Source organism: Choristoneura fumiferana, chromosome 7 (assembly GCF_025370935.1).
Source record: "Choristoneura fumiferana chromosome 7, NRCan_CFum_1, whole genome shotgun sequence".
In the NCBI taxonomy this organism is placed as follows: Eukaryota; Metazoa; Arthropoda; class Insecta; order Lepidoptera; family Tortricidae; genus Choristoneura; species Choristoneura fumiferana.
In genome coordinates, this window is record NC_133478.1 from 11,347,847 (window position 1) to 11,373,829 (window position 25,983).

Below are 25,983 nucleotides of genomic sequence, written 5' to 3' on the forward strand. Positions count from 1 at the left end.
TTCTTATTTTTTTGACAATCAAATAAATGGAACGATGACGAAGCCGCGGGCAATAGCTGGTATATTAATCTAGGCACGCGGTAGCGTGTCAAGCCAAGTTCAAGCTAACAGAACTGGCGAGCAGCACCGTGTATATTTTATTATACTTACACGATATCATGAAATAAAAAAATTGAAGTTACATATTTTCAAAACAAGTGTTAAATATACTTACATCAAGACGAGACGGACATCTGGAGCGTGCAAGTGGCGTGAAGCAGTAACAATTCAATTCATATTTAAACGCATACTACTAAAAATCTAAGTTATAATTAATTGAAAATTAATCTGGTTTCAGGGCAATAGTAAAGGCCTTTTTTAGGGTAGCGTCTTGATACTATTTTTTAATAGTTCCCGCAGTGACCACGCTCACAGCTCACGTCGGTCACTCATTTTTAATATAATGTCAAAGCTGCTTAAATAAGTAGGTGTTATATTTTCAGATGAATAAATTTTTATAAAGCTTAAAAAACTCGTTTTATTAACACACTTGCTGCGGCTCTATTACTAAAATTGTAATAGCCTAATTCACCCTAATTAACCTACTTGGTACCCGTTGAAAGGTATTCGCAATACCACACAAAAAGTAATAGTACTAATAGTACAAGTAATACTGGGAAATCGCATAGTTCCCTCGGAGTAGTGGTAAACGAATTCATCGCAAACGGAGTGGCGGGCAGCAGCTAGTATTTTATACAGGGAGATCACTAAAGATAATCTCGGTAATCCCGTTGAAGATGTTTAATAAGTTTAGGTACAGTCAAGTGCAAAAATATGTATCTATTTGAACCACTCAAAAATATGTTACTGCGGTCATATTGCGTCGGAATAAGAGTCTGTGGTACTTGTATTTGAAACTTTGAATAAGTTCATATGTTACACTTTACTGTGCATACACTGGCGCGGTTCGAAGGGGGGGCACAGGGGACATGACCCCCTCCCCAAATCGTACACGTCTGATTGAAAATTCTTCTAAAAATTTACAAAATAAAGCAATTTTGTGCCCCTTGCATATTGTATTCTTATTAGTGACCCCCTCCATAATTTCAGGCTGCAACCGCGCCTGTACATATATCTAACTAGCTTAATCCCGCGACTTCGTCTGCGCGGATCTAGGTTATCGTGCGGTGGCGCCCTCTACCGGAATCCTATGTTGATCCTTGGGGTTCAAAATATCTATATACCAAATTTCATCAAAATCGGTTCAGTGGTTTCGACGTGAAAGCGTAACAGACAGACAGAGTTACTTTCGCATTTATAATATTAGTAGGGATATTAGTAGGGATTAGTAGGGATTAAAAGGTATCACTTTAACGTACATTTTTTTATTTGAATTTTACCATTATTTATTTGTTATCTTCACATCACAGTGGTCCCAACCCGTTAAGGCTTACACAAAACATACTGCTATTGCTTCTGTTTGGACCTAAAGCATCCTTTCTGTGATGACAGTCCTGTAGCAGCAAGACACTGAAAATTGAAACAATACGAAAATGTTACGACTCAGGACATTTTAACTCCAAATAGTCGCAATGTAAAATCATAATGCTTACAATTATACCAAGTAATTTATGTATTGATTGAGTCTTTACAGTACAATTCTAGGTAGGTAACTGTTACATTTCTGACGCAAAATTCTTGAATACGACTACAATTTTGTACAAAATTGATCCTCTTTCACCAAATGCGGTTTACACTGACCTTTGAACTGACTGCAATCAGATGAAGACCCAATACTAGAATTACCAGGAAAATAACAAAGTAGTTACCAAAATTATTATGGTTAAAAAGATAATTAAAAAAATATCACGCCACTTAAGAAATTTAGCACCTAACACCATAAGTAGACAAAAATAATCCATTGCCAAGACATGCTGCTATATTTATATGCTTTGCTGTTTCCTTCGAAGGAACTATTGCGTTTTTTTTTTTCGGACTAACTAGTTCCTTCTTCATCCAAGATGAAGGAAGAACTGCATTTATTTTTTCGCCCTTGTTCCTTTTCAAGAACTGAAGGTGCTACTGTGAAAGGAACAAAGACGAAAAAGTAAAAACGCAGTTCTTCCTTCATCTATTGTTTTTTTTATTTTTTTTATTTTGTTACTTATAGCAGTTCAGTCCAGTACAAAGATATGCACGCAAGAGTAACTACTAGGATTCTTAGATATATTATGATTGGTTTTTTGGAGTATTTTTTTATTTTTATTTCAACTCCAAATTTGTTACTTTTACGGGTATCCCGTGAAACCATAACACACACACACGAAACATAGATGTCGCTAGTGCTGCTGCTTAAGTAGCATAGTAGAAATAAGCAACCTGAGATATGTATGCATAGGAAAAAATCGTGAGATTCCTGTCCAACAATGGTGTAGGGGTTATAGTACGCAGCACGGATTGCTGAGGACCTGGGTTCGATTCCTAGTACAGGTCTCTTTTTCTGATTTTTCTGTGCATCCATGTCTCAGTTTGTATTTTCTTAGATATATATTGTATATATATATATATAAACTGTCGCCCTTAGATAAGTCAGTTAACTGTACCAGATACCTGAATGAGAGTTTTTAAAATTAAATTTCCCCTTAATGTACCATTAAATTAATGTATCTGAGAGCAACAGATTGAATTATTGTAAGCAAAACAAACTTCTTACGGGAAATTAACCTTTTGAACGCCAGAGACGCCTATAACGCCATCTATCCCTACAAGGCTGCGTTTCCACCAAAAATGTGCGAGGAATTTGTTCTTCATGAACCAATAGAAACGCTTAATTTACCTATCCTCGCACAGCACATCTCTAGTGGAAACAGCTGAGCTTAGCTAGGCGAGGTCAATGAAGCGTTTTTATTGGTTCATGAAAAACACATTCCTCGTAACACATCCTCGCCTCGCACATTACTGGTGGAAACGGAGCCAAACTTTTCGAACTACAACGCTTAACAGCGCTCTACGTATATGTGCCCAAGGTTCAAATTCGCTTTTGGCATTATAATGACATGGCGTATATGTGATGACTTTTGTATGGGAACCTATTTCTCAATTTTTAAACAGTCACTTCCATGGATATGACTGCCGTGTATGTAACAACTTTTTGCAATATAAAAAAAAAACTCTTTATCTTACGATGAGTTCCAGTATCATAAATAATTTGTGAAATCATCATAATTTTAGCACTTTCTCGAAATATTACAAACCGAAATTACATCCAAGGTAGCGATATCCAAATAAGTGACTGTGTGCACAAAAATGAGAAATGCGTATACTCGCTACAGTGGCGTTCAAAAGATTAATAATATACATGTATATACAATAACATACATACTAAGTAACTATACGATGATTATAATAATAAAAATAACAGTCCAACATTTTAAAAGTTACATACGAGCAACAGATTGTTGCCAAATTCTCCACAAAATCTGAAAATAGAATCTATGCATTACACATAATACTATTTCTCAATAATATACACTGTAACAACACATGGCAGTAAAATATGGAATATCTTAAACATGCTATTGTACCACCCTTATTGTACGAAATGTGCTATTTGCAATACATCACAAAAACAAACCGCTGGGAGTTGAACTCGACCATTTGTCCTAAGTATTTAGAAGAGGATTTTTGGGCTTTTTCCAACATGCTGACATATATACTAAACATTTATACAGTTCTACTCATTATATACCATACACCGTAAAATAATTATTTGATTCCCACAAACATGCCTCTTAGCCATTAAAATAAACAGGCAATTAAATAAAACAATGCGTAAATATTAAATCATAGATACCTAAGGAATAATTTAATCTAAGTGTCTATCCTCACAGTGCGTAAATTGGTGCGCCGAGGACAAAGGTAGACGACTCACTCGATTATAGAGTGTAATTTAAGTGAATTGTGACCCACTGTGGAAACTTTCATAGAAAATGTCACAGTAAATAGATAAAAACAATTTTTATTTCGATCATCACTGAATCATATGTCAGTAAATTATATAGTCATATCATAACTTAACCTATTGTTGTTAGACAACTTCAAAAAAGTTAAATAATTACAACAAATATGTAGCATAGTGATACTGACACTACACATGACACTGTGAAAACGTTCTGTGACAGCATTCTACAGTGGGTCAAGAATCAAATGGTACAACAAAGGTACCAGCACAAATATCTGACACAACAAAGCGTGCATAAATATATGATTATTCTATTTCTAGGGTCGGTAGGACGTGTCAGATATTTTTGCACGTTCCACTGTGGCAGATGATTGTAACAGACCAACTGTATGTCGTAGACAAAACTCTAATATTTCTAATGAACCAGGGTTGACTGATCGAGCCACCTCGAATGACGGACAGCTTTGACATGATTTTAAGATTGCTTTTCCACCACGGACATGCTACGCTGCCTAACTAAGGACATAAATAGTCGACCAAACCAAGTAAGTACTTCACCAGTTCCTATATCACGATAAAAACAATAAGGCTAATTGTCAGATTAATTTGTAAGTGGAAATAGCCTTTGATAATCCAAGCCGTACAACTGACATAGAACTTAGGATGGTAAAGGAATTTCTTGGTCATACATAATCCACCAATAAAGATCGTTTATTTTAATTTCAAGCATTAACACTCATGGAATCGGGTTGCTTTAAATCTCACTGTTTGGCTACTTAGCACATCGTCAATCTGTTAAAAAAGCAACTTTAAACTAAATGAATTCGGGCCTACTAGTGCGCCTCACGCCCGCTTAGTCTGTTACATTTATGGTTGATCAACCAAAGTAACCATTCTTGTTGCATTTTTTCTTTCCCAGAAATACCCCTCCCCCAGTATCACCAAATTATGTAATGTTATCTAACACACTCGATACTGGTTTTCACCACTTCTTTCAGTCACACGGTACAGTATGAGGTTAGAAAGAGATGGCAAATGATACTGCGAGCGTTAGATAATACGTCCACAAGATTTTATGGCGTGCAGTGAGGCGCTGCCTATCCTCACTGCCCATCATAGCCATGATCGTCCCCGGTCTTAGACATGCAATGCAGGACATATTATTTGCATGAATTTAGATTTCAGGACCAACACGTCACAGATTACCGCATGCGGCTTACATGTTCGACAAGACGGTGCTCGCTTTTGTACATCCTCACGCTCTTTGGCAGGTATCTTTGAAATGGGAAAAATATTTCCGATTCGAAAGCTGGTTACGAAACGGGAGTTCATTTAGTCCCATCTCAAAACCAGATTTGGTAGCTGGCTTCGAAAAGGGAAAAAGATTTCGTAGCTAGCTACTAAATCTGGCTATGAGATGGAAAAATCGCGCCTATTTGGTAGCTAACTACAAGATGGGAAAGCTTAATTCCCACTTCGTAGCTAGCTACCAAATCTGGCTTCAAAACCGGACTAAAGTCCTCACACTATGCACTAATTTGATTCAATTATTGCGAACGTTAGGACGGGATACGTATGATGGGTCACCCCGTCTAGTAGAGAGCTCAAAGGTGCACAAAATCGTATGAGCTCGTCAGTGCAGACAGCAATTTTTGCGTCCATGCCAGGACGTTTAGACTGCCTTTCTACCAGAGATGTGAGAGAATACGTTGCGAGAAATGTGTCTGTTATGATATAAACCAATAGAAACGCTTCATTTACCCATCCCCACTAGATTGTGCTGAGCGATAGGTAAATGAAACGTTTTGGTTCATGACAAACACTTAATCGCATCGCATCCTCGCACATCTCTGGTAAAAACGCAGCCTTACGGTCCTAGTACAACACTGCCTAATTAGTTGGAGACCTTAACAATGCTATAACTTATGATCAGGAGATTTAAACTATAGCATGCTAGTTCATCAGTAGAGAGTTCATCTTTATAAATATTTCACGGCCTTAACACCAGCATACTGACCAGTCCTAGTACAAAAGCAAACACTATTTTGAGACCCGATCCGATGTGGAGCCAGTCGGGCAACTGTGACTGGACGGCGGTGTCGGGTCGAGTCGGCATCATGAGGACTGCGATGCAGCATACACTTACTGCTACGGCCACTAGATTTATTTGTTGTTCTCTGAAACAAAATGAATAATCATAAATGTTATGTTATGTAACCTACTTAGTGACCGAACATTAAAATTTGGTTTCGATTTTGGGGAGTTTCAGCGTCATATTGAAAATTGGGTTTCGGCAGAAAATCTGGTCCCAATTTCTGCAGATCATCTGCCGAAACTAGGACCGAAACAGAGTTCGTAAGCTTTCGTGCGCCAACCGCGCCCCCGCTACCTACCTACAAATTAAATATGGAAGTAGAATATGGGAATAACACATTTCAGCTACCTTTTACTATCCATACTATATTCCCATGGAATCACGATAAAATGCCAAAATCTCAACCACTAAGATTAGAGACATGAAATTTGGCACTGGTGATACAGCATTGAATGTAATATTTAATTTTGGGAATACCCACGGTGATTTTGCGAAATAAATGGTTAATGCTAGCGAAGGCTAAAGGTTAGTAAACATAATTAATGAAAAATTTACAAAGATCTGTTGTACTGAATAAAATTCCAGTCTATTGTTTAGGCATGACTTTCCATTTGGAATATGTCATTTTGTAATTAAGAGCCATGATAATCAGCCAAACAGATATACAGAAACATTTAATGAAGAAATAATAACATGCAGGTCACCTGATGGTAAGTGATCACCGCCGCCCATGGACACCTACAGCATTATAAGGACTGCGGGTGCGTTGCCGGCCTAAAAGGGGGGCTAAAGGGGGGAGGGAGAGGGAAAGGGAGTGGAGTTGGGCCTCTGGGTCTCCCACTCACCGTACGAAACACAGTAACAAACTACTATTTCACGCCGGTATTCTGTGGGAGTGTGGTACTAACCCGGTCGAGCCGGCCCATTCGTACTGCAGCCAACAAGTGGTTACAGTAAGGCTTTACCACATAAAAATAAAATATTCATTAAAAAAAAGGGTAAATGACCTCACACAACAGGTTGTTTATGCAGATAAGAAATTTCGGTAATCTATGCAACTATGTAAGTATAATTTATCAATAATAAAAAAATACTTTTCATTATAATTATCACAATTTTTTTTGTTTCACAAGGAACAAATTCAGTTTGCATTTATGAGCCACACCCAGTTTTTTATTAAATTGAGTAAGTTAGGTACTCGTAAATTTCATGTGATAAATAGACATGTAGTGGCTGGGAGCTATGCAAAATAGGAGCACATAGACATCGACTTGCTGAGAACAGGCCGCTTATACCTACATATACCTAGACGCAGTGGCGGCAAAGTACCTAAATTTGGCATGGGCAAGATAATTTTTGCGATTCCCTATGATGGCACACCACAAATTAGATAACGGATGTTTATTATTACAGGACGGAACTCCACAATGTTTAATGGTATTTACTTCAAATTACGTATGGAAATGTAGTTTATATGACAATGCAAGTACAGACAAAAAAGTACAGTCAGCAAAAAAGCTGGTATTAAAAAATTATATTTAACAAAAACTTATTATAATGGTCAGCGGAGACACATGCCTATTTAGTGAACCACTACAGATTAGGAGACTCAAATGCCAGCATACTACAATAGGTCATGGGCAGAACATACTCTGACATATTGACTGCTCACTTTGCTCAGTTTGTGGCATATCTGGCCACATTAAATTGCTTTAGAAACATCTTTATGTTAAGTATGACAGTGTTGATTTGTTGTTACGATTCGGGTAGATACAAGGTGGAGAAAGTAAGTGGTTGATATGCAAGTGAAACATTTGCTCTGTTCACTTTTGTGGTTTACTTGGGTTCCCAGGCGGTCATAAAAAGTTACTGCATAAGCACTAAAATATAAAATGTGGTTAATATTTTACCTGCAGGGTCCAGGATGGGTGCATTTGGAATCATCTGTCTGTTTAGCAGGTTTTGTATGTGCTGGAAGTGTGTGGAAATTGTCTCCGCTGCTCTCCTGATGTGAGTACAGTGGCTCACCTTCTATCAACTTTGTTATGACATCTTTTTTGCCCAGCGGCTGTAAAAATGGCAGACAAAGCCTTTTGTAAATTGTAATTGGCCTTAACTACTAAAAAGAAAATAATGGCAAGAAACTGGATTCATTTTAAAGTTAATGTTTTATTCATGATTGAAAACTATGGAAAGTAATAGTTATAGTTGCGAATGAATAAACATACCTGCTGGGTGTTCCTATCAAACATTGCTACTCTAAACTTCTCCGTACTGTTATTATGCGCAACAGATGGTTGAGTGTATCGCACCACAATATCAATACAACTTTGCGGAGCGATCAAGCCTTCAGGATCAATCACGGTAAATTTATTTGGGGAAGTGCATAGCACTGAAACAAAACATTATATTAACACTCGAAACAAAGCCACAAAAAAATACCACGTAGTCTGAAATATACCTTTGAAATTAACCGGGAATTCGTACGGGTTGTACACAGTTAGTAATTGCTTGTGTGTATGACGAGCATTTAAATAAAAATCCAGGGAATCTGGAAACACGAACACTGGAACTGGCTGCATATTGTTGTTCAACTATTTGAGATTCGAAGCGAAAATAACATGCCTTGCTTGGCGAAAGTCGAAACAATGTAATTTTATTTTGAGGATCTGTCTGACTGACTGCGACTCGACTTGACTCGATTGACGTTTAGTTGACAGTTGACTTGTTGATGTTGATTTGATAGTCTGTGCTTCTTTGTTTGTTGTACTATCTATTCGATTCATTGACGAAGTGCAAAATTCGAACTTCGTATGTTGCCGTCTCGCTATTATTATTTAATTAGAGTGAGAGGGACGGTAAGAAACGACATTCGAATTACGAATTTTGTAGTTACCCCACTATAGTCGACGCCATAATTCGTGAGACTAAATTGACAAGTCAATGATGACAGGGTTACCAGGGTTCGACGAAATTAAATAGTGATGTAGCCGATATCGATATTCAGTGTCGATTCGACAGAATGGTGTGCTAAGTGGCATTTTTTTTGTACAATTTCGGGAATATTGTGGTTGCAATTGTCACTTTCATGGAGAAAAACGAGATCTTTAGAATAGATGAACTACTTAATACCTACTTGTTTTTGTAAGGTTCTTGAGTATTAGGGTGGGAATTCGGAAGCACTTTGGACTAGGGAAGAAAAACTGGTAGATATTATTTTTTATAAGTAGTATTTATTAGGTTTATAGATTGAGATCGATTCAAGAGCATGCGATCTGATCCGTGAATCGTTTCATAGGCTTAAGATCCATTAAGATTCAAAGTGAAAATTTTACGAATGCCCCGCACCGCCCCTGGCCCTATAATACTACGAAGTGTATAAAATTCGAACTTCGTATCTTGCCGTCCTGCTGACGTTAATATTATTTAATACGAGTGAGAGGGGCGGTACGATACGAATTTCGATTTTAGAATTTTGTAGTAGTCCCTCTGCCCCTGCCAATCGCGACACATTACTGGTCACAAAATGGCGTCTCTTCAAGATAATGATGAAACTATTACTTCGGTTAGCGCACTGCGCACTTGGGGACGGCAATGATATCATGCGCATATAAAATAAATAAAGCGGATTTAAGGTGAGGCCAATCAAAACAATAAATAAATCAAATAATTATCGTTGGTTTGTATTTGCACTTCTTACAATGATATCTTACTTACATTGCAAAGTAAATTATTAAACTAATTTGATATTGTCACCGTATATAATGGTTAAATATCACTAGAAGCCAATGCCGTAATGTTTTATTATATCGACACGAACAGCACTACCCTGACTGTTGAATGAGGGCTATCGTTTTTTGTCTCACTAGATGGCGCACTGTCGCGTGAGGTTTTTAAGTATGGCTTTCAAAGTCTGTTATTACGGGCGTGAAAACAAATTTTAGATTAAAATCAAATTTAATTCACCTTAAAACCGTACCATAAAAATATCGAGCATGCCACAGTGTTGCATAGTCCCCGTTTTGTTTGGAAAAAAAGGGAGGACAAAGGTTTCCGAAAGACAAAACTGTCTCAAAACACAGACATTCACTGCCCCGGAACGCATATTTGCTATAATTAATTTCAGATATTGCAAAGTATTCACAAAATTATTCTAATTATAAATTAACCCGCGTAGCTCACTCATAAACTATGAGATTTGACATTTCGGAGACCTCACGCTACACTAGCGCCTCTAGTGGCGAATTCATACGCGATAGCCCTCATTATGGCGTCGACCATAGTATTGGTGCCATTTTGATGGAATTTATTTGCTCAAACTTCACTCGCTAAACTGTCAATTTTGCGGCTGCCAGCTATGTAAATGTATATTTTCATTTTCTGAAATAAAAACAATTATTATGTTGCTGAATTTTGTATTTTTTTTTTTTTTTAATTCATCTGTACTTTTTTTTAATTGATAATACAGCAGGGCTACTACGAAACTCGAAGTTCGTGTCGTGCGGTCCCTCTGACACTTATAAGTACTATTTAATACGAGAGCGAGAGGGACCGCACGACACGAACTTCGAGTTTCGTAGTAGCCCTGCTGACTTGTGCTTGACTGACAGCTGTTTTAAGGAAAAAAGTTTAGAAAACCTCCGAGATAAAGGAAAATAATAGTAATTGCCTGTTAACATTTTATGTGACTGATGATACCGTCTTAGTTTATTCCGACAAAACAAAGAAAGGCGGCATCACAGATATCTGTCACATAAAATTAATCAATGAGTGGTGAAACTGGCTATAAGTCTCCAATAATCGTAATCGCCACGTAAGCTGGTGGTCGTAACGTAGGCCCTCAAGTTTTATTTTCTTACGCACTAAAAGGCTATCGAGACAAATTAAATAGCTTGTTGATACTATCACATAATTTATTATCTAACATTAGTTTTAGATGAGTGAGACTCATTGATACAACGTAAATAAAATAAACCATTGTCTAACAACTTATAACACACCAAAGGAAAACAAAAGACTACTTTCTTTAAGAGTTCGACCGTTTATTTGTGTAAAAAAGAATAGAATAACTAAATCTTTTAGAAGTAGGGATAGAGTGGAAATGATAAATATTTTTTTGGAACAAGTATTATAAATAACTTAAGTAAACCACGATCCGACAAACCCCAACAATCCAACAGATCCTCGGTTGAATTAGACCCCAACCAATAGGGATGTTGACACCACCAATCAATTGACGTACTTTTTATGAGCTGTCAAAACACAATTCTCCCATAGAGTTTGAATGGAAATAGCAACTTATGACGTCACACTCAATCAACTAACTATTTATTTGTTTTAAAGCAACAAAAAATCTAATTTTGCAGTTAATCGAAAATTAATCTGGTTTTCAGGGCTACAATAAAGCTTTTTTTTACTGGAGTCGTGTCTTCGAATTATTTTTTAATGGTGTCAACATCCCTATTCACAGTGAAGAACATTATGTACAGTCACCAGCACTAATATCTGACACAACAAGCGTGCATAAATATCTGATACGACTCTATTTCTAGGGCCGGAAAGACGTGTCAGATATTTTTGCACGCTCCGCTGTGGCAGATATTAATGCTGGTGACTGTACCAAACTTCGATACCATATTTTTTTTTTCAAAAGAATAGGTCAGAACGATTGGAAAACATACGATAAATTGGGACTTCTAACTTAACAAGGGTGATATCTGTCAGAACATGTAAACTCCACTTCAAAAGCGGATTTGAACTCCGGAGCACACAATAAATAATGTGATGGTATCATCGAGTTCTAAAAATAATATATTTTTCTTCCAATCCAGGAATTTAGAAAAAGTTTCATGCAATCATATATGAGTTAGGTATGTTACAAATATTTTTCCGTTTTTCTAGAAGATATTGCCAGCGTTTCTCATTCACTAGTATTTTTTTGGAAAGTACTTAACTTATTTTACACAGGGTTTCGTTATACTTAGAATATATAACAAATATTCTTTAATCCTAAAAACAAATCCAATGTGATAAATATTTGCCTAAACATTAAAAACTAAAACAGCCAATGCGAGTACAATGTTCTAAAAAATATGTCATAAACTTTCAAAAGACATTGCAACCCCGATATTTCAAAAAAGCGACAACACCAAAACGTTTGATATCTTATTTTTTCGACAAATAAATATAAGCCTATTTACAATTTCGAATTTATTTTACACTACACATCTATTTGTTACAAACATGTCCAATGTTACTTGCGATTGCGAAAGACTGCCACGTTATTATTCATATCAGACTTAAACCACAGACTGGTGTGAATCGATCAGCAAGCCAGTGCCTCGTTGACATATCACAACACAAATCAATCAGACTATTTGTATGACGTACTTCAGTTGGCCGTTACATGGTGTAGCCTTCTTAATATTAAACCTACGCTGCACGCCACCTGTCATCGCCTCCAAGTACTACAGCGTCGCGCGCGCCCGAATATGCGACAGAGAAGAGTGACAGCGCGCCCTAGCGTGCGAGACAGAATCTCACAGCATTCTGTTAGATTCCTATTGGACTGGAGGAGAGAAGCAGTTTATCTGCTAACACTAGTGTATCTGTAATACATGATTCTTCGGCAGTGTGTTTCGTTCTTCAATACACCAACTAGTATATTAATATGTATTTATTCGGTAGTACCATTTTTAATTAGCCTTGGCATATAGAACACTCACCCTGCTACATCCTGTAAAAGCTCTATTGGTCAATGCCACTCTATGGCAATCAACCTTACAATGGCCATCATTTTTGAAACACTGGTATATACCACAGACTAAATACAAAACACAGATCAACTAAAAAAAAATGTTTTAACCTTCGAGAGCGCTAGTGCTGTACCCCCTAATCAGAGTACAATGCTTATGTTGGTCTTACTGATACGGATACAACATCGCAACGGCCGGGTCTTCCGTTTCGAAGGTTATAAGGACATCTTTAAACTTGTCAAGTAGCTGCATCAGCTGGGAACGGGTTACATTCTCCATGAACATAATCTCTTCTAAATGTTGTTCGCCGCGCAAGTAGCCTGTAACAACGTTGATGAATTTATATACTTTGTCAATTTTTTGGTTAATAATGCCTAAAGATTCGTTCAATTCCGTTTAAAGTAAAAGAATAATAGGTTATTTATTTGACGCCACCCATCAATTGACAGGCCAAATATCGCTAGATGGCGTTAGTGTCGTGAAGTTTTTTTTGACATTACGGTATTGCTTGCAATTGGCTAATAACTAAATGAGCCAATTGCAACCCTCATTGACATCACATGAGCCGTAGTGGCCTAGTAGTTTGACCTATCTCTCCTCAGCAGTAAAGGTGTGGGGCAAGGACTCTTCATTAGTACAGCTATATTCCCACCATACCTTTCTTATGCAACTGCGCCAGCAGCAACAAGTCATCGGTCTGTTTAGCAGCGGGTATGGCTTGCAGCACAGCTCTCTCCTCAGCAGTAAAGGTGTCCAGCAAGGACTCTGTGGTGGGGGGCTCCGTGGGGATCCGGCATGCGTCAGTCACGTCGCAGTTCGCTGGCACGTTCCACACGGTTGGCGGCTGAAAACTAATATTTACATGCGTTTACAATAAGATAGTACTGAATTTACTGAACTATAACTATTACTGATATAATGGCCCTATTGCAGTTAACTCGCTCTTTCTTTCTTTCTTATGTATATGTAGAATTGCCAGCTTTATAAATTATAAACATGTGATTATTTGACATGAAAATACAGCGGGTCATAAGTTGCTTTGTGAGTATTTATTTAATCTAATTATGTATTTTTTTTGTATGCGCTAGTCGTATCCCTCTCACAAAAACTATTTAATCGATTTTGATGAAACCTGCCCTGTTCCCTGAAAATTTTTTTGCAATTCGGCTTAGTTTTTGCATATCTATGCAGAGACAAAAATACAAACTTACCTACCTACACCTATGAAATTTGGCACACGTGTTTAGAAACTGGTATTAACTAACAGAAACAAAAATTATGCATTTCCAATAACATACATAAGAGTCGAATTGATAAGTTGATAACCTACTTTTTTGAAATCGGTTAATTACAAACTGGCAACATTTGACAGCAGCGGCAGATGAAAGATGAAGTCATGACGCCCGAGCAAATCCAATCCTAGACTGGCCAACGAAAGCTGTCCCAGACAAACCGCGGCAAATAAAAAAAAATGAGGCTGACAACACTTGCTGTACACTGATTAAACGATGTTGATACTTAGATATTATTTAAATTTTCCAGATATTAAATTATACTCGGGATTCTTCAAGCTGCATCAACATTCATTATAGTAATGTGTGAAAGTTGATTGTGCACTTTAGTAGTCCCTTGGTAAATTTTATGATATTTGTCAGTGCCCATTTAAGTACAGTCTAGACGCATACATTTTTTGGACCATTTTGACCAGATTGGCATTGCATACATGTCTTCTAACATTTTAATTCTAACATACATAATCTTATAACATTTTCCATTTTGAGGATGGTAAGAGGTTGAATTAAACAAAAAATAATTAACTTATTTCTTAAAGCAGAAATTTATAATAAAAATATGTAAATTTTGACAGTCTCAAAAATGATACCAGATTAAAGTTTCGTAAAAAATGCGTGGACAGCTTTCGTTGGCCAGAGTCTAACATTATTTGAAACGCATAGAAAAATAAGAACTTCTATAAATTTTGTTTTATAATTTTTAAGTCATCGCCACGCATACATAATAATAAGTGGAATGCCGGGTGTTTTACGGACCGTCAAGGCCTCGAGACAAGACAAAGTGCGAGAAGAAACACAACACAGTGCAGCACGCAAGTGTAGCGATGGCGACTGTTTATTTTGGCACACGAGAGTCGCGCACGCCTATTAGCGTTTACGCTTGCCGCGTGCACCCTGCCCCGCGCATCACTTAGTTCCCCACGATACCTTATTATACGCAGGCGCGTAGAGGTGGGTAAATCCGGATCTGAAGATTCAAAAGAGTCAGATCCTCAAGCGGATCCGAATCCCTTAATGACTCCTTTCAAATCTTATTGACTCCGGAGTTACTAACTCCGACTGGATCGAGCGGCTCGCCTCGCTCGTGATCGCCGTCACGCTCACTCACACTGACTCGCTCCGTCCGCCTGCTTTCGCTCTCGCTCGGCTCGGATCGGATCGGCAGGGCTACTACGAAACTCGAAGTTCGTATCGTACCGTCCCTCTCGCTCTCGTATTAAATAGTATAAGTGTCAGAGGGACCGCACGACACGAACTTCGATTTTGGAGTTTCGTAGTAGCCCTGCGGATCGGATCTTGGACTTGGATCTTATTATCTATGTTTGGTTGGTCGGTTCGGTTCGGTTCGGTTCGGTTCGTAGTAGCCCTGCGGATCGGATCTTGGACTTGGATCTTATTATCTATGTTTGGTTGGTCGGTTCGGTTCGGTACTCGGACTTGAACTAACGAACCTCAGAACAATAACAAAAGCAGTAAACTAAAGTTATTGTTCTGAGTAACGAACGAATCTTTCTCTCTCTCACGAATCTGTACTTCAGTTCAGTCAGCGGGTGGGGCACCGCAGTACCGTACCGACACCGACCGACCGAACCGAGCCGGGGCGGATCGGCCATAGATAAATTAATAATCGCTCAAAAGAACCGGAGTCAATAAAGGAGTCGGATTCAATAAGCGGATTCGGTACCGATACCGGAGCTGGATCTAGTGAGTCAGATCACTTCGCGGATTTGAGATTACCCATGTCTACAGGCGCGCTTACGTGCAGGCTTAAAGTAATTAAAATAAATTCTAACCTCATTTCGCTCTGCAACTTCAAGTTCAACGAAACTCCATTCCTCTTGTCCAAACCGTTCATAAATCCCTTGTTTTTAAACCTGGGTGACACATCTTGATCGCTTTCAAACTTATCCTCATCACTGCTGGTATTCAAAAGACTCTCCGTATCCTTCAAAGACAGATTAGAGAGCCTCGAAGGTAAAATTTTGACTTCCTCGTCATGCCCATTGATCCCATTTTCTACAACACCATTTAAGTTAGCACCGTTTATGTTATTTGATATACCGCTGTCCACGGAGTTGCCATGAGCTTTCTTTTCAGACGTACCTTCATAGTCTAAATGGATGTCTCCATTGCTTTTTATTAGGCCATCTACTTCATCTATGCCATCATCGAAGGAGTGGTTAGCCGAGTCTACTTCGTTGAATGTTCCGAACTTGGTGTGATCCGATTCTATGACTATGGGTTTGGTGTGTGAGAAATCTGTTTGGTTTAAGTTGTTTTCTGTTGGGTAGTCCTCGTCTGAGTCTGGGAAGGTGTTGGGGTTGACCCTGGGTTCGACGGGCTCTGGCACGTTCAGCTGCATTTGGTTGAGGGATGAGAACGACATGCTACAAGACCGGTTGTAGCCGTCGTGTTTCTCGCAGAAATATTCTTTTACTTCTGGAATTCACACAGAGTCGAATTTTAGAGAGATGTATTTTATGCACGCATTTTTGTATCAGATATTGGTGACTGTGCATAGTTTTTAAAATAGTTTAACTTAGTTTACTAGGTGAGTTTTTTTTAAATGCAATTGGCCACTTTTTTTAAAATGTGTGTGGTTAGTGCTTACCAGTGGCAGGGTCGCGTCCCCACTGCGGCGAGTTGAACTGCACATACGTATGCAGTTGCAACAGCAGCCGGCGTCGCAGGAGCCACGCGACGACGCGCGCCAGCCGCGCGCCGCCGCCGCCCACGCCGCCGCCGCCCGCGCCGCCGCCGCGAGACACGTACCACAGCGGCGCCGGCAGCGAGAACTCGCTCAGCATCTGATTTATTTTTAAACTAAAGTTTACCCGCATAAACTATTTGATCCGGTAGTTACAATTGAAATTCCGGGATTTTACAAAATTCCCATGGGAATTCTCAAAATTTATATCGTGGTCTTCATTTGCGTTGTACGAAGCGGTTGGAATTTCAAGATATTATCCCTATCACGTAGGAATATCGGGATAAAACCTAGCCTATGTGTAATTCGAAATGTCCAGCTGTCTACATACCAAATTTCATCCAAATCCTTCCATCCATTTCAGCGTAAAGGAGTAACAAACATACACGCATACTAACAAACTTTTGCATCCGACGAATGAAACTGAGGCTTCATTTGTTACCTACCCTTTATTGCCGCACTGTCGAGGAAAGTGAATCGCGTACAAGAAGAATGAAACCCTTTCACATTCATTTTCAAGAATATTTCTTTCTGATTCAGTTTCTTCGACTGAACTCTAAAATAACATCAGTACGTACTTGTAAGAGACACAAGCCGGCAAATTCCTTGGCGAACTCCTCGCAGAGCCGCGAATGCGTGTGCACGTTAGCACAGGGGGCCACCACATAAACATTTCCTTCGCACAGGGGGTAGATGACTGTGGCTTTTGCCCAGTACACAAGATGTCCAGTTAGTTGGAATACCTGAAATTATATAAAAATTTTAGGATCTAAGTTGTGATTTAAAATCAATAATGTGCACGGGTTGTAATAGGATTGAGGACTTAGTACATTTTTTGATAGTGTGTAGGTACTGACTAAGGAGAGTCGTGAGAAGTATTTGAGTGATTTGGACCTGTTCAATGGGGCAGTGAATATTATTTTGAGTTGTCCGGTATCGGAAGATGCAGTACGAATATAAAGGTTCATTTATCAAGCACTCCTTTGCAGCCAAATAATTTGGGCATCACAGGAGAAGTGTTTGATGAAAGTAGCCATCGAGTCTTTCAATGAGGCTGGCATAGTGCCATAGTGGCAGGTGCACTTAAGCCTCGAAAAACAGAAAAAAAAAACAATAAAAACAGTAACATGATTTTATACCTCGCAGTGACTCGAGTTCATAAACTTGTGAACAAAAATTTGATCAAAAATTTATGAACACGCTTCTACGCCGATAACAATAGAGTCGTGTTCAGATATTTTTGATCAAATTTTTGTTCACAAGTTTATGAACTCGACTGTACCATAAATATAAGTTACAACGATTTACCCGCGCGGTGAGTTTGTTGAAAGGTGCGAAAACATTTTAACTATAACCATATCCATACCTACTAATATTATAAATGCGAAAGTGTGTGTGTTTGTATGTTTGTCCGTCTTTCACGTCGAAACGGAGCGACATGAGCGAGAGAATCAGTTCTTGTTCTTAAAATTGAGCATTTTTGGAACGGTATAAACACGGGATACGACGAGGGAAGAAAGAGATAGTGAATGCGATCGCGAACGTCAGCGCGTTCGACAATACGGCCTCAGTATTCATACCTGTGTGAGACTCAAATCAGCTTCAATAGCGATGGTCTGTAAACTCTTCAACGGACTGTACAGCTTTATAACCCTCAGCAAAGCCGGACTGCCATCCAACGGTATCGAAGAAAGCAGATCATTAGGATTCACCATAAGCAGTATCCCATGGTACGGTCGGAGTTTTTGCAAACATTTGTCTATTGTTTCTGGTTCTATGATTAAGCCTCTATTGTGTATTTGGTGTGCCTTATGAGGCAAGCAGAAGGAGAGAAGGACCCATTTATTTATTCGAACTTGGACTAGACCTGGAAAGAAATTAAAAAAATAAAGTCATAGTTAGAATCTGGCCAAGAACGAGTAATGATCTTATGGGGGTTGCCAATACTCGCCACGCTTGGCAAGCGGGTTGGCGAACGCATTATAGGATGTAGGGTTGCCTAGAAAAGCCCGTCTTCTGGTATTATCCGTCAGCCAGTTTCTACGGCGTCCACGGGAGGAAAAGGGGGGGACAACATTCTAACGCCCGGCCCCCACGGCACGGTGAGCGGTGCTATTATCGAATTCAAAATTGACGTGACACTGCTCAAATGAACTGATCTACAATCAGCGTGTCTCGGTGACATGCTATTTCCTCGTTTTTTCTACACCATGTTTTATTACCTGTCCTACTAAGTTCCTCAAACACGGCTTTCATGGATCTCGCCAGCGAGCTCCTCTGGAGAATAAGGTGAAAGGCCGACTTCGGCGCAGCATCCGTTCCATTCTCCGTCGCAGTCGTCGTGGAACTAACTGAGTGTCGAGAATTCTCCTCCTCTTCATCATTTTCTCCGGAATTACTTTCACTATCTAAAGCCGATACCTCATCGTGAGCTGCCAGCTGGAATGGAAGTTCGAGTTGTAAGTGTACAGTAATTATCGTGTCCAATTAATAAGCCTTTATTACATCCTCTGTTATCCGCTACGAGTACAGCGGTTTGAGTCGATCTTTAGTATGTGTGAGTGAGCTGAGCACTGACAGCATACAGCAACCAACTATATAAACGCTTTCGTTTTATCCACACAGACATTTTATACAGAAACGTAACTAAATTCATAAAAAAAATGTCGAGAGGCGTACACAACAACAGGGACAGACCACAAACAGGAATTAGACAAAATGTGTAGTTAGAAGCATAAGTAAACACTTATGCTTAAATATTTCAATGCTTAAGTACCTATTTAAATAATTGTTTTTAATGTCGTGTTATCATGTAGTTTAAAGTACCTATTCCTTTGGAGTGTTGCTTATCTAAGCAAATGTGTAGATGGAAATAAAAATACGCTCTAAATTCGTTCATAAACTTCTCTTCTTCTTTCTGTTCTTTTTTCTTTTGTCATAGAATTATAGAATCATTTTCATTGTTACGTTTTGTTATGATAGGTAATGGTACATACCACGATATTTACGATTATCTTTATCTATAATGATCATAAATAAACATGCCTCTTATTATCTTATCATATCCCCGCCCTACACTAGAAAAATGGTCACCCGATAAATGGACGGAATTGTGTAAACAAACAACAACAGAGGAGCGAGATATAGCTCTCTCACTCTAAATCATACTTTAAACTGAGAGAGGCCCATAGGCACGACTACGCTACCAGTGTCTGACCACACTGTTTTGTTATGGTTTAACAGAAAAATTATGAAAACTAGGGATGACCTCGACATGTGGCGTTGGGAGCAATCAGAATCATGAAGTGGACCCGAGAACTGGTCAGTACAGCCGAACTGTATTCCGACTGCAACATAATCGCAACTACTGGTTATCCATACATTTCAACCGCAGCCGTGTGCAGTTTTGTTTCAAGATCTACCAGAATATTAGTTTATTTAATAATCGCTTCTATGAACACATCAATGAGTCAACTGGTCAAATTTTGTATATTATTATTTACTAGCTTTTGCCCGCGGCTTCGCCCGCGTGGAATTTGGTTATCGCGCGCTGTTCCCTCGGGAACTGTGCATTTTTCCGAGATAAAAAGTAGCTTATATCACTCTCTGGCCCATAAACTATCTCTATACCAAAAATCACGTCGATTTGTCGCTCCATTTCGACGTGAAAGACGGACAAACATACAAACACACACACTTTCGCATTTATAATATTACTATGGATTATCTTAATATTAGTACCTACTCATATCTCGTAGCTTCACACATACCTAAACCTAACCTAGGTATCTATTTTGCCAAGTCATGTTACAGATGTAGTAAATTGAATGAATTTGAATGTGAATAAAGTTTTGCCATCGTATTTTGTCGGAAAAGTTCGTATTTGTCTTGCTTTCTAAACTATCATACTGAAGTTTACTGAAGTTAATTGAGACAGCAAGATAAATACAAACTTATCTGACAAAATACGATGGAAAAACATTACTCAATAGATCTGTAACTGTCAACAAAAACTTACCATAGTTTTCATTTCTTCCGTTAAATAGGAACATCTCTTTTCTTCATGCCTCAATGCTTTACCTAGTCTTTTGCTCAGATCATAATAACATTTAACTGAAAAATAAAGAACATATTATTTTTGTGTGTGTATACCTGTAAATAGTTCTATAGCTCAGATTGTATTGATATGTGATTCCTCTATTATTTATAGTATAGTTATACCCCCTTATTCATAAAACTTAACAAGCCTATGTTAACTAACAAATGCTTTGTCCCTTTCTAACAAATACAAATGTCGAAGTGACAGATAAGGACAAACGAATTTTAGCGGCATTTTAACTAAAATAGGTTTGATTGTCGTTTATGAATAAGGGGGATAATCTTTCCAATACAATACAACAACACTTTATTTTTAGATCTGAATTTTCATTTTATTTTTAAAATGATGCAGTAAAGCAGGTACATGTAGAAAATATGCAAGGCCTTATCGCTTCAGAGCAATCTCTTCCAGGCAACCTTCTACAGTGGAAAAGAAGTAAAGAACTTGTTATCTGCCAAATGATTCTTGAACAAAATGATTCATGATGAACTTATTTAGTTTGAAGTTGAAAGGAAGTATCTCAGTTCCTCGCTCAAATAACACAACCATACCACGCTTAAGAAGGGGAAAGAACAGCACAACATTTTAAAACATTTGCTTTGAAATATTTTTATTTCCAGTATTTAAGGTAGGTACTAGGCACTCTTTATTTATTATCTCACTATGGCAATTGAATTGAAACCTTATAATTAATTTAGGATGTATTTCAAATTAAATATTCTTTCATAGCTTCATACCATACCTACATGGTTTACATAACTGAAACTAGCAATGCAACTTTTTTTTTATTGCAAAATTTTGTTTCACATTCCTGAGAAGGTTCCTAATAGTAATAACATACCCAAAATGTAGCTTTACATCACATTTTGCGTTTTTAACCCTTTTCCAAGCATAGTGCATATAGCGACCACAAATGTACATACAAAATCAATTGAAGTCGTAAAAATATTATTTGCCTTTAAATGAATCCTCCATAGGTAAACAATATAAAACTATGATTAATTTTCCGCTAGCTTATCTAAATTCGCGAGGCCCGGAAAAGGGTTAATGTATAACTGTATTGGCTTAGAAAACATAGTATAGTTTTCATCATAGAAAATTACATATTATACTTAGTCAAAACCATTTAAAAGAACACTAGCCTTTACCCGCGACTCCGTCTGCGTGGAATTCGGTTTTCACTACCCAGCGTGAACTACGCAACTTTCCAGGATAAAAACTATCCTACATTCTTCCCCGGGATGCAAACTATCTGTATACCGAATTTCATCCAAATCGGTTCAGCAGTTTAGACGTGATGAAGGAACAAACCAATAAAGGAATAGACAAACTTTTGCATTTATAATATTACTGCAATTCATAATATTATTGTGATTTTTATTAGTGGGATTGAAGAGAGCAATATTTGGTTGTTATTATAACCAGCGTTATTTTGATGTACGAGAGTGTGTTGGGACTTTTTTCTTGGTTGTTACATTAAAATATTGTAATAACTGGTGTAGCTATAAACGATTTTGACTGCAGTTCCTATAGGTCCATAAACAAATTATTTGCAAACGGAGTCACAGCTAAAAGCTATTAAACAAATGAACTTACCAATAGAATGACTAGCAGATGCCTGCAGTGCAAACACAATATTAATAAGAATCATGGCAGCAGTATCATCTTTATTAGTCCTGTATGGAAGGAGCGTGGGGTGCCCCACGAACCTCACATCATTCACCTTCAGCTCAAACTTTCTGTTACACAACTCTGCTTTAACAGCAAATAGGGTTGATAACATCTCATCGGTGAAGCCGCTCAATTGACCTACAAACAAAATAATGAATTTTACTTATCACAGGGTCATGTATAAAATTAAAGGTCATTAATTAATATTTAGGGGCTGTTTCACCACCCATTGATTAGTCTTAACTGACGGTTTAATGTTATGCCGTCTCTATTTTGTTTTGTTTGAATATATCTTTAAAAAAAAAGAAAAGATATTTAGTCTGGAGAGCAAGAGCATGTGTAAAGGTAGGTAGGCAAAAAATAAATAAACTTTTATGAATATCAACATTTTGTTTCTCTACTTTAGACATTATTTTTATTGCAAAACTGAATGACACAGAATCAAGTAGAATCGAAAACAAGTGTGATTTGGCCACTAAAATATTGATTGGTTACAGGAATTGAAACTCCCTCCTATTAATTATCTTTTCTCATCATTTTCTAATTCATAAATAAATTTTTGTTTCTAAAAACAAGTGTCTAATGTTGCAAACTTGAAGAGCCAACACATGACTTAATTCCAATTGGAAAATTGGGAACAGAGCCTTATGTTCATCCATTGTCATGATTAGTGATCGTTATCAACAAGCACTTTTTGTAGCAAAGTATGGTTGACAAAAAAACAAATACACAAAATTTTACTTACATAATTCACAAATTATGAGATTTATATTACATATTTATAATCATTTATCAAAATTATACTGAATAAAAGACCAAAATTTGTTCAATAGATTTAGCTGTCAGTTGTTTACGTCAATTAGAAAAAATCAAATTTAAATAACTAAATTACCATTCTATGGTAAAATAAGTCACACAAAGGTAATTTAAGTATTTAAAATATTACATGCAATTTTTATTGACTCTGGTATATCCACTTCTTTGCCTTCTATCAGCTGCTGCACAACTTTTTCAGTACACTGTCTGTGATCATATGTGGACTTTACTAGGACTCCACTTGAAATACTTGAATATCAACTCTAGATACAATGTGCATTATTTAGATCAGGGTTACTCAAAGTGGGGTATGCGAACCCCTAGGGGTTCGCTATTCGACGGTAGGGGGTTCGCGACAAGGTTTACGTGCCTCCAAAAACCACCAGGCTGCAAGACTAGTAAGATGTTTAAGATTGGTTTTGGAGTCTTTTTTATTTTTAGTTTCTCCAACAGTCAATTTTATTACTTTATTTGGGGGTTGGGGGGGGGTTTCGCTATCGTCTAGAAACTTTAACAGGGGTACGTGGAGTCATAAGTTTGAGAAACCCTGATTTAGATTAAAATATACACTTCATGTAATTTAATTAAACTTAGGGGCTGTTTCACCATCCATTGATTAGCGTTAACCAACAGTTAAATGTGATGCCGTCTTCGTCTATTCAAACGAAACAAATAGAGATGGCATCACACCTAACCGCCAGTTAACACTAATCAATGGATGGTGAAACAGCCCCTTAAACTTGTATTTTTATGACATAACTTAATGTCATTTGATGTACCTATATGGTTTTGTACCATAAGGAGTTATATCTAGAGGTGAAATCCTAAGAAGGTAAGTACTTATTTTATAGTAAAGAACAAAAGTGAATATTCAAATGTATTTGTTATTTCTGCCAACCATACCCTTTGCTACGAAAAGTGCATGTTGATAATGATCACTAGTCATGATGAGTACCTAGACCAAAAACAAAGCAATAAGGATCCAGCCAGTGAAATAACAGAATTGGTCTGTCTCAGATTACGGTCAGACTATACCAAAGGGGACATCATACAATTTATTTATTTTTATTGCTTAAAACGTGTTACAACATAGGAATCAAAAAAAGACATATCTATATTTTTATTAAAAAGCGAAAAAAAATAAACATTTTTTTGGACAACATTTTCAAGAGAAATTACTATGGAGCCAGGATTTTTTTAAGTTAGTTTATGCCCTATTTTAAATGATTGGTATAATTAGAGTATGTTAAAATGAGCATCTTTTTAATAGGGGTACTTTCCTCTGTGAACAACTACAGATGAGATAGATGTAGAAGAAAGAAAATGAGCATTCAACATATTTTGATCAAACAATAGCTAAGATTAATGGCTTAATTAGGTTCTGGCATTTCGCCGGACAATACCGATTCACTCGCTCGGCTTGTGCGTTGTGGTCACAATTCTGTGCCTCCTTTGCTACAGTCCAACCCAGATTACCCATAAAAAATGGGGTAAACTAAGAAAAAGCATAGCCACATTCAGGCATTTGGTCAGTAATGAAACAGACAGAATTTTCTCATACGAGGGCTTTTACAACAGTGGTCTAACAGTACGTAGGTAGCAAGTAAGGAAGGATAACTTTCATAACAAAGTACTACTTTGTAGAATGTAGTGGATCAGGTAGGTACATACCCTTGCAAATGTTAGATGTTTGCGACTGCGGGTTTTGTAGAAGATCTTCTGCGGAATTAACTGCGTAGGGATTGTGACGGCCACATTTCTTCTGTTGGCTTTCAGCCTTGCTTTCGGCCGTATAGGGATATCGAAACAACAACCTGTCACCTTTGCTGTCCGATTTAACGAAAAATATGTTTAAGGGATTCACTTCCATGGTCGCAAAACTGTCAGATATTCGGTTTGTTATTGTGATAAGTCAATGCATAAACAACGATTGCAACTTGTGCAACGAAAACGGGTCGGATTCAGCAGCTCGCAACCCTTTACAGCACATTTTACTGTAACTTGGCACACACACTGGATTATGGAGGGCACTGGGCAGATAGCGATGATTGACGAAAGATAAAATTTAACTATTTCTCAGAAAGTGAAACAAAATAATCTGAATACGAAAGGAAAACGAAAACGTGACGACACAGACTAATAAGAGATACTACGTATCGTGACGTGCTGTGCTGAGTGAGCGACTTGTGACCGACGTTTGCGACTGCGTTTAGGGATATTCGGTATACATCGATGCATCGAAAACATCGATGTTTACAATGCGATACATCGAATCGATCCGGTGTTTTGTTTTGAAAAGCTATCGATATACACGATATAACAGTGATCAGTGCACCTTCAGTGAATACTTTTAAAAACAGACTTGATAAGTACTGTGAAGACAATTACACAAGTGAACAATGATATGCACGCATTAGCTATAAGCTGCCTGTGCATTATAAATAATAACAATAATAATAATAATATCCATGTATTTTCATAAAACATCGAATCGATGATAACCAGTTAATTTCACAAAAACTCAAGTTTGACCACTAAAATTTGTAATAATGTACATCTCAAAACAGGTCATCTTTTCGAAGTGAATGATTGTACTTACAGATTATAA

General features: G+C 37.7%; 2 protein-coding genes across 4 annotated transcripts; both read right to left on the reverse strand.

Moving 5' to 3' along the window:
* Positions 1 to 1,348: 1,348 nt before the first annotated feature.
* LOC141429712 (motile sperm domain-containing protein 1-like) lies at positions 1,349 to 8,917 on the reverse strand. 3 transcript variants are annotated; one of them, XM_074090172.1, is made up of 6 exons: positions 8,497 to 8,917; positions 8,264 to 8,427; positions 7,946 to 8,103; positions 5,958 to 6,117; positions 5,161 to 5,215; positions 1,349 to 1,509 (listed from the first exon to the last, which is right to left on the reverse strand). In XM_074090172.1, exons 1-6 carry the CDS (start codon positions 8,615 to 8,617, stop codon positions 1,466 to 1,468), a joined length of 702 nt encoding a protein of 233 aa, XP_073946273.1. In that variant the 5' UTR covers positions 8,618 to 8,917; the 3' UTR covers positions 1,349 to 1,465. The 3 variants fall into 3 exon arrangements, with proteins under 3 accessions (XP_073946273.1, XP_073946272.1, XP_073946274.1); XM_074090171.1 differs by having other exon boundaries at positions 1,349 to 5,215; XM_074090173.1 differs by lacking the exon at positions 5,161 to 5,215 and having other exon boundaries at positions 8,497 to 8,913.
* A 1,685-nt stretch (positions 8,918 to 10,602) lies between these two features.
* Nprl3 (GATOR complex protein Nprl3) lies at positions 10,603 to 25,581 on the reverse strand. Its single transcript, XM_074090174.1, has 10 exons — positions 25,047 to 25,581; positions 22,485 to 22,697; positions 20,808 to 20,902; positions 19,012 to 19,228; positions 18,370 to 18,656; positions 17,368 to 17,532; positions 16,694 to 16,889; positions 15,876 to 16,521; positions 13,448 to 13,641; positions 10,603 to 13,110 (listed from the first exon to the last, which is right to left on the reverse strand). Exons 1-10 carry the CDS (start codon positions 25,243 to 25,245, stop codon positions 12,956 to 12,958), a joined length of 2,367 nt encoding a protein of 788 aa, XP_073946275.1. The 5' UTR covers positions 25,246 to 25,581; the 3' UTR covers positions 10,603 to 12,955.
* Positions 25,582 to 25,983: the final 402 nt, after the last annotated feature.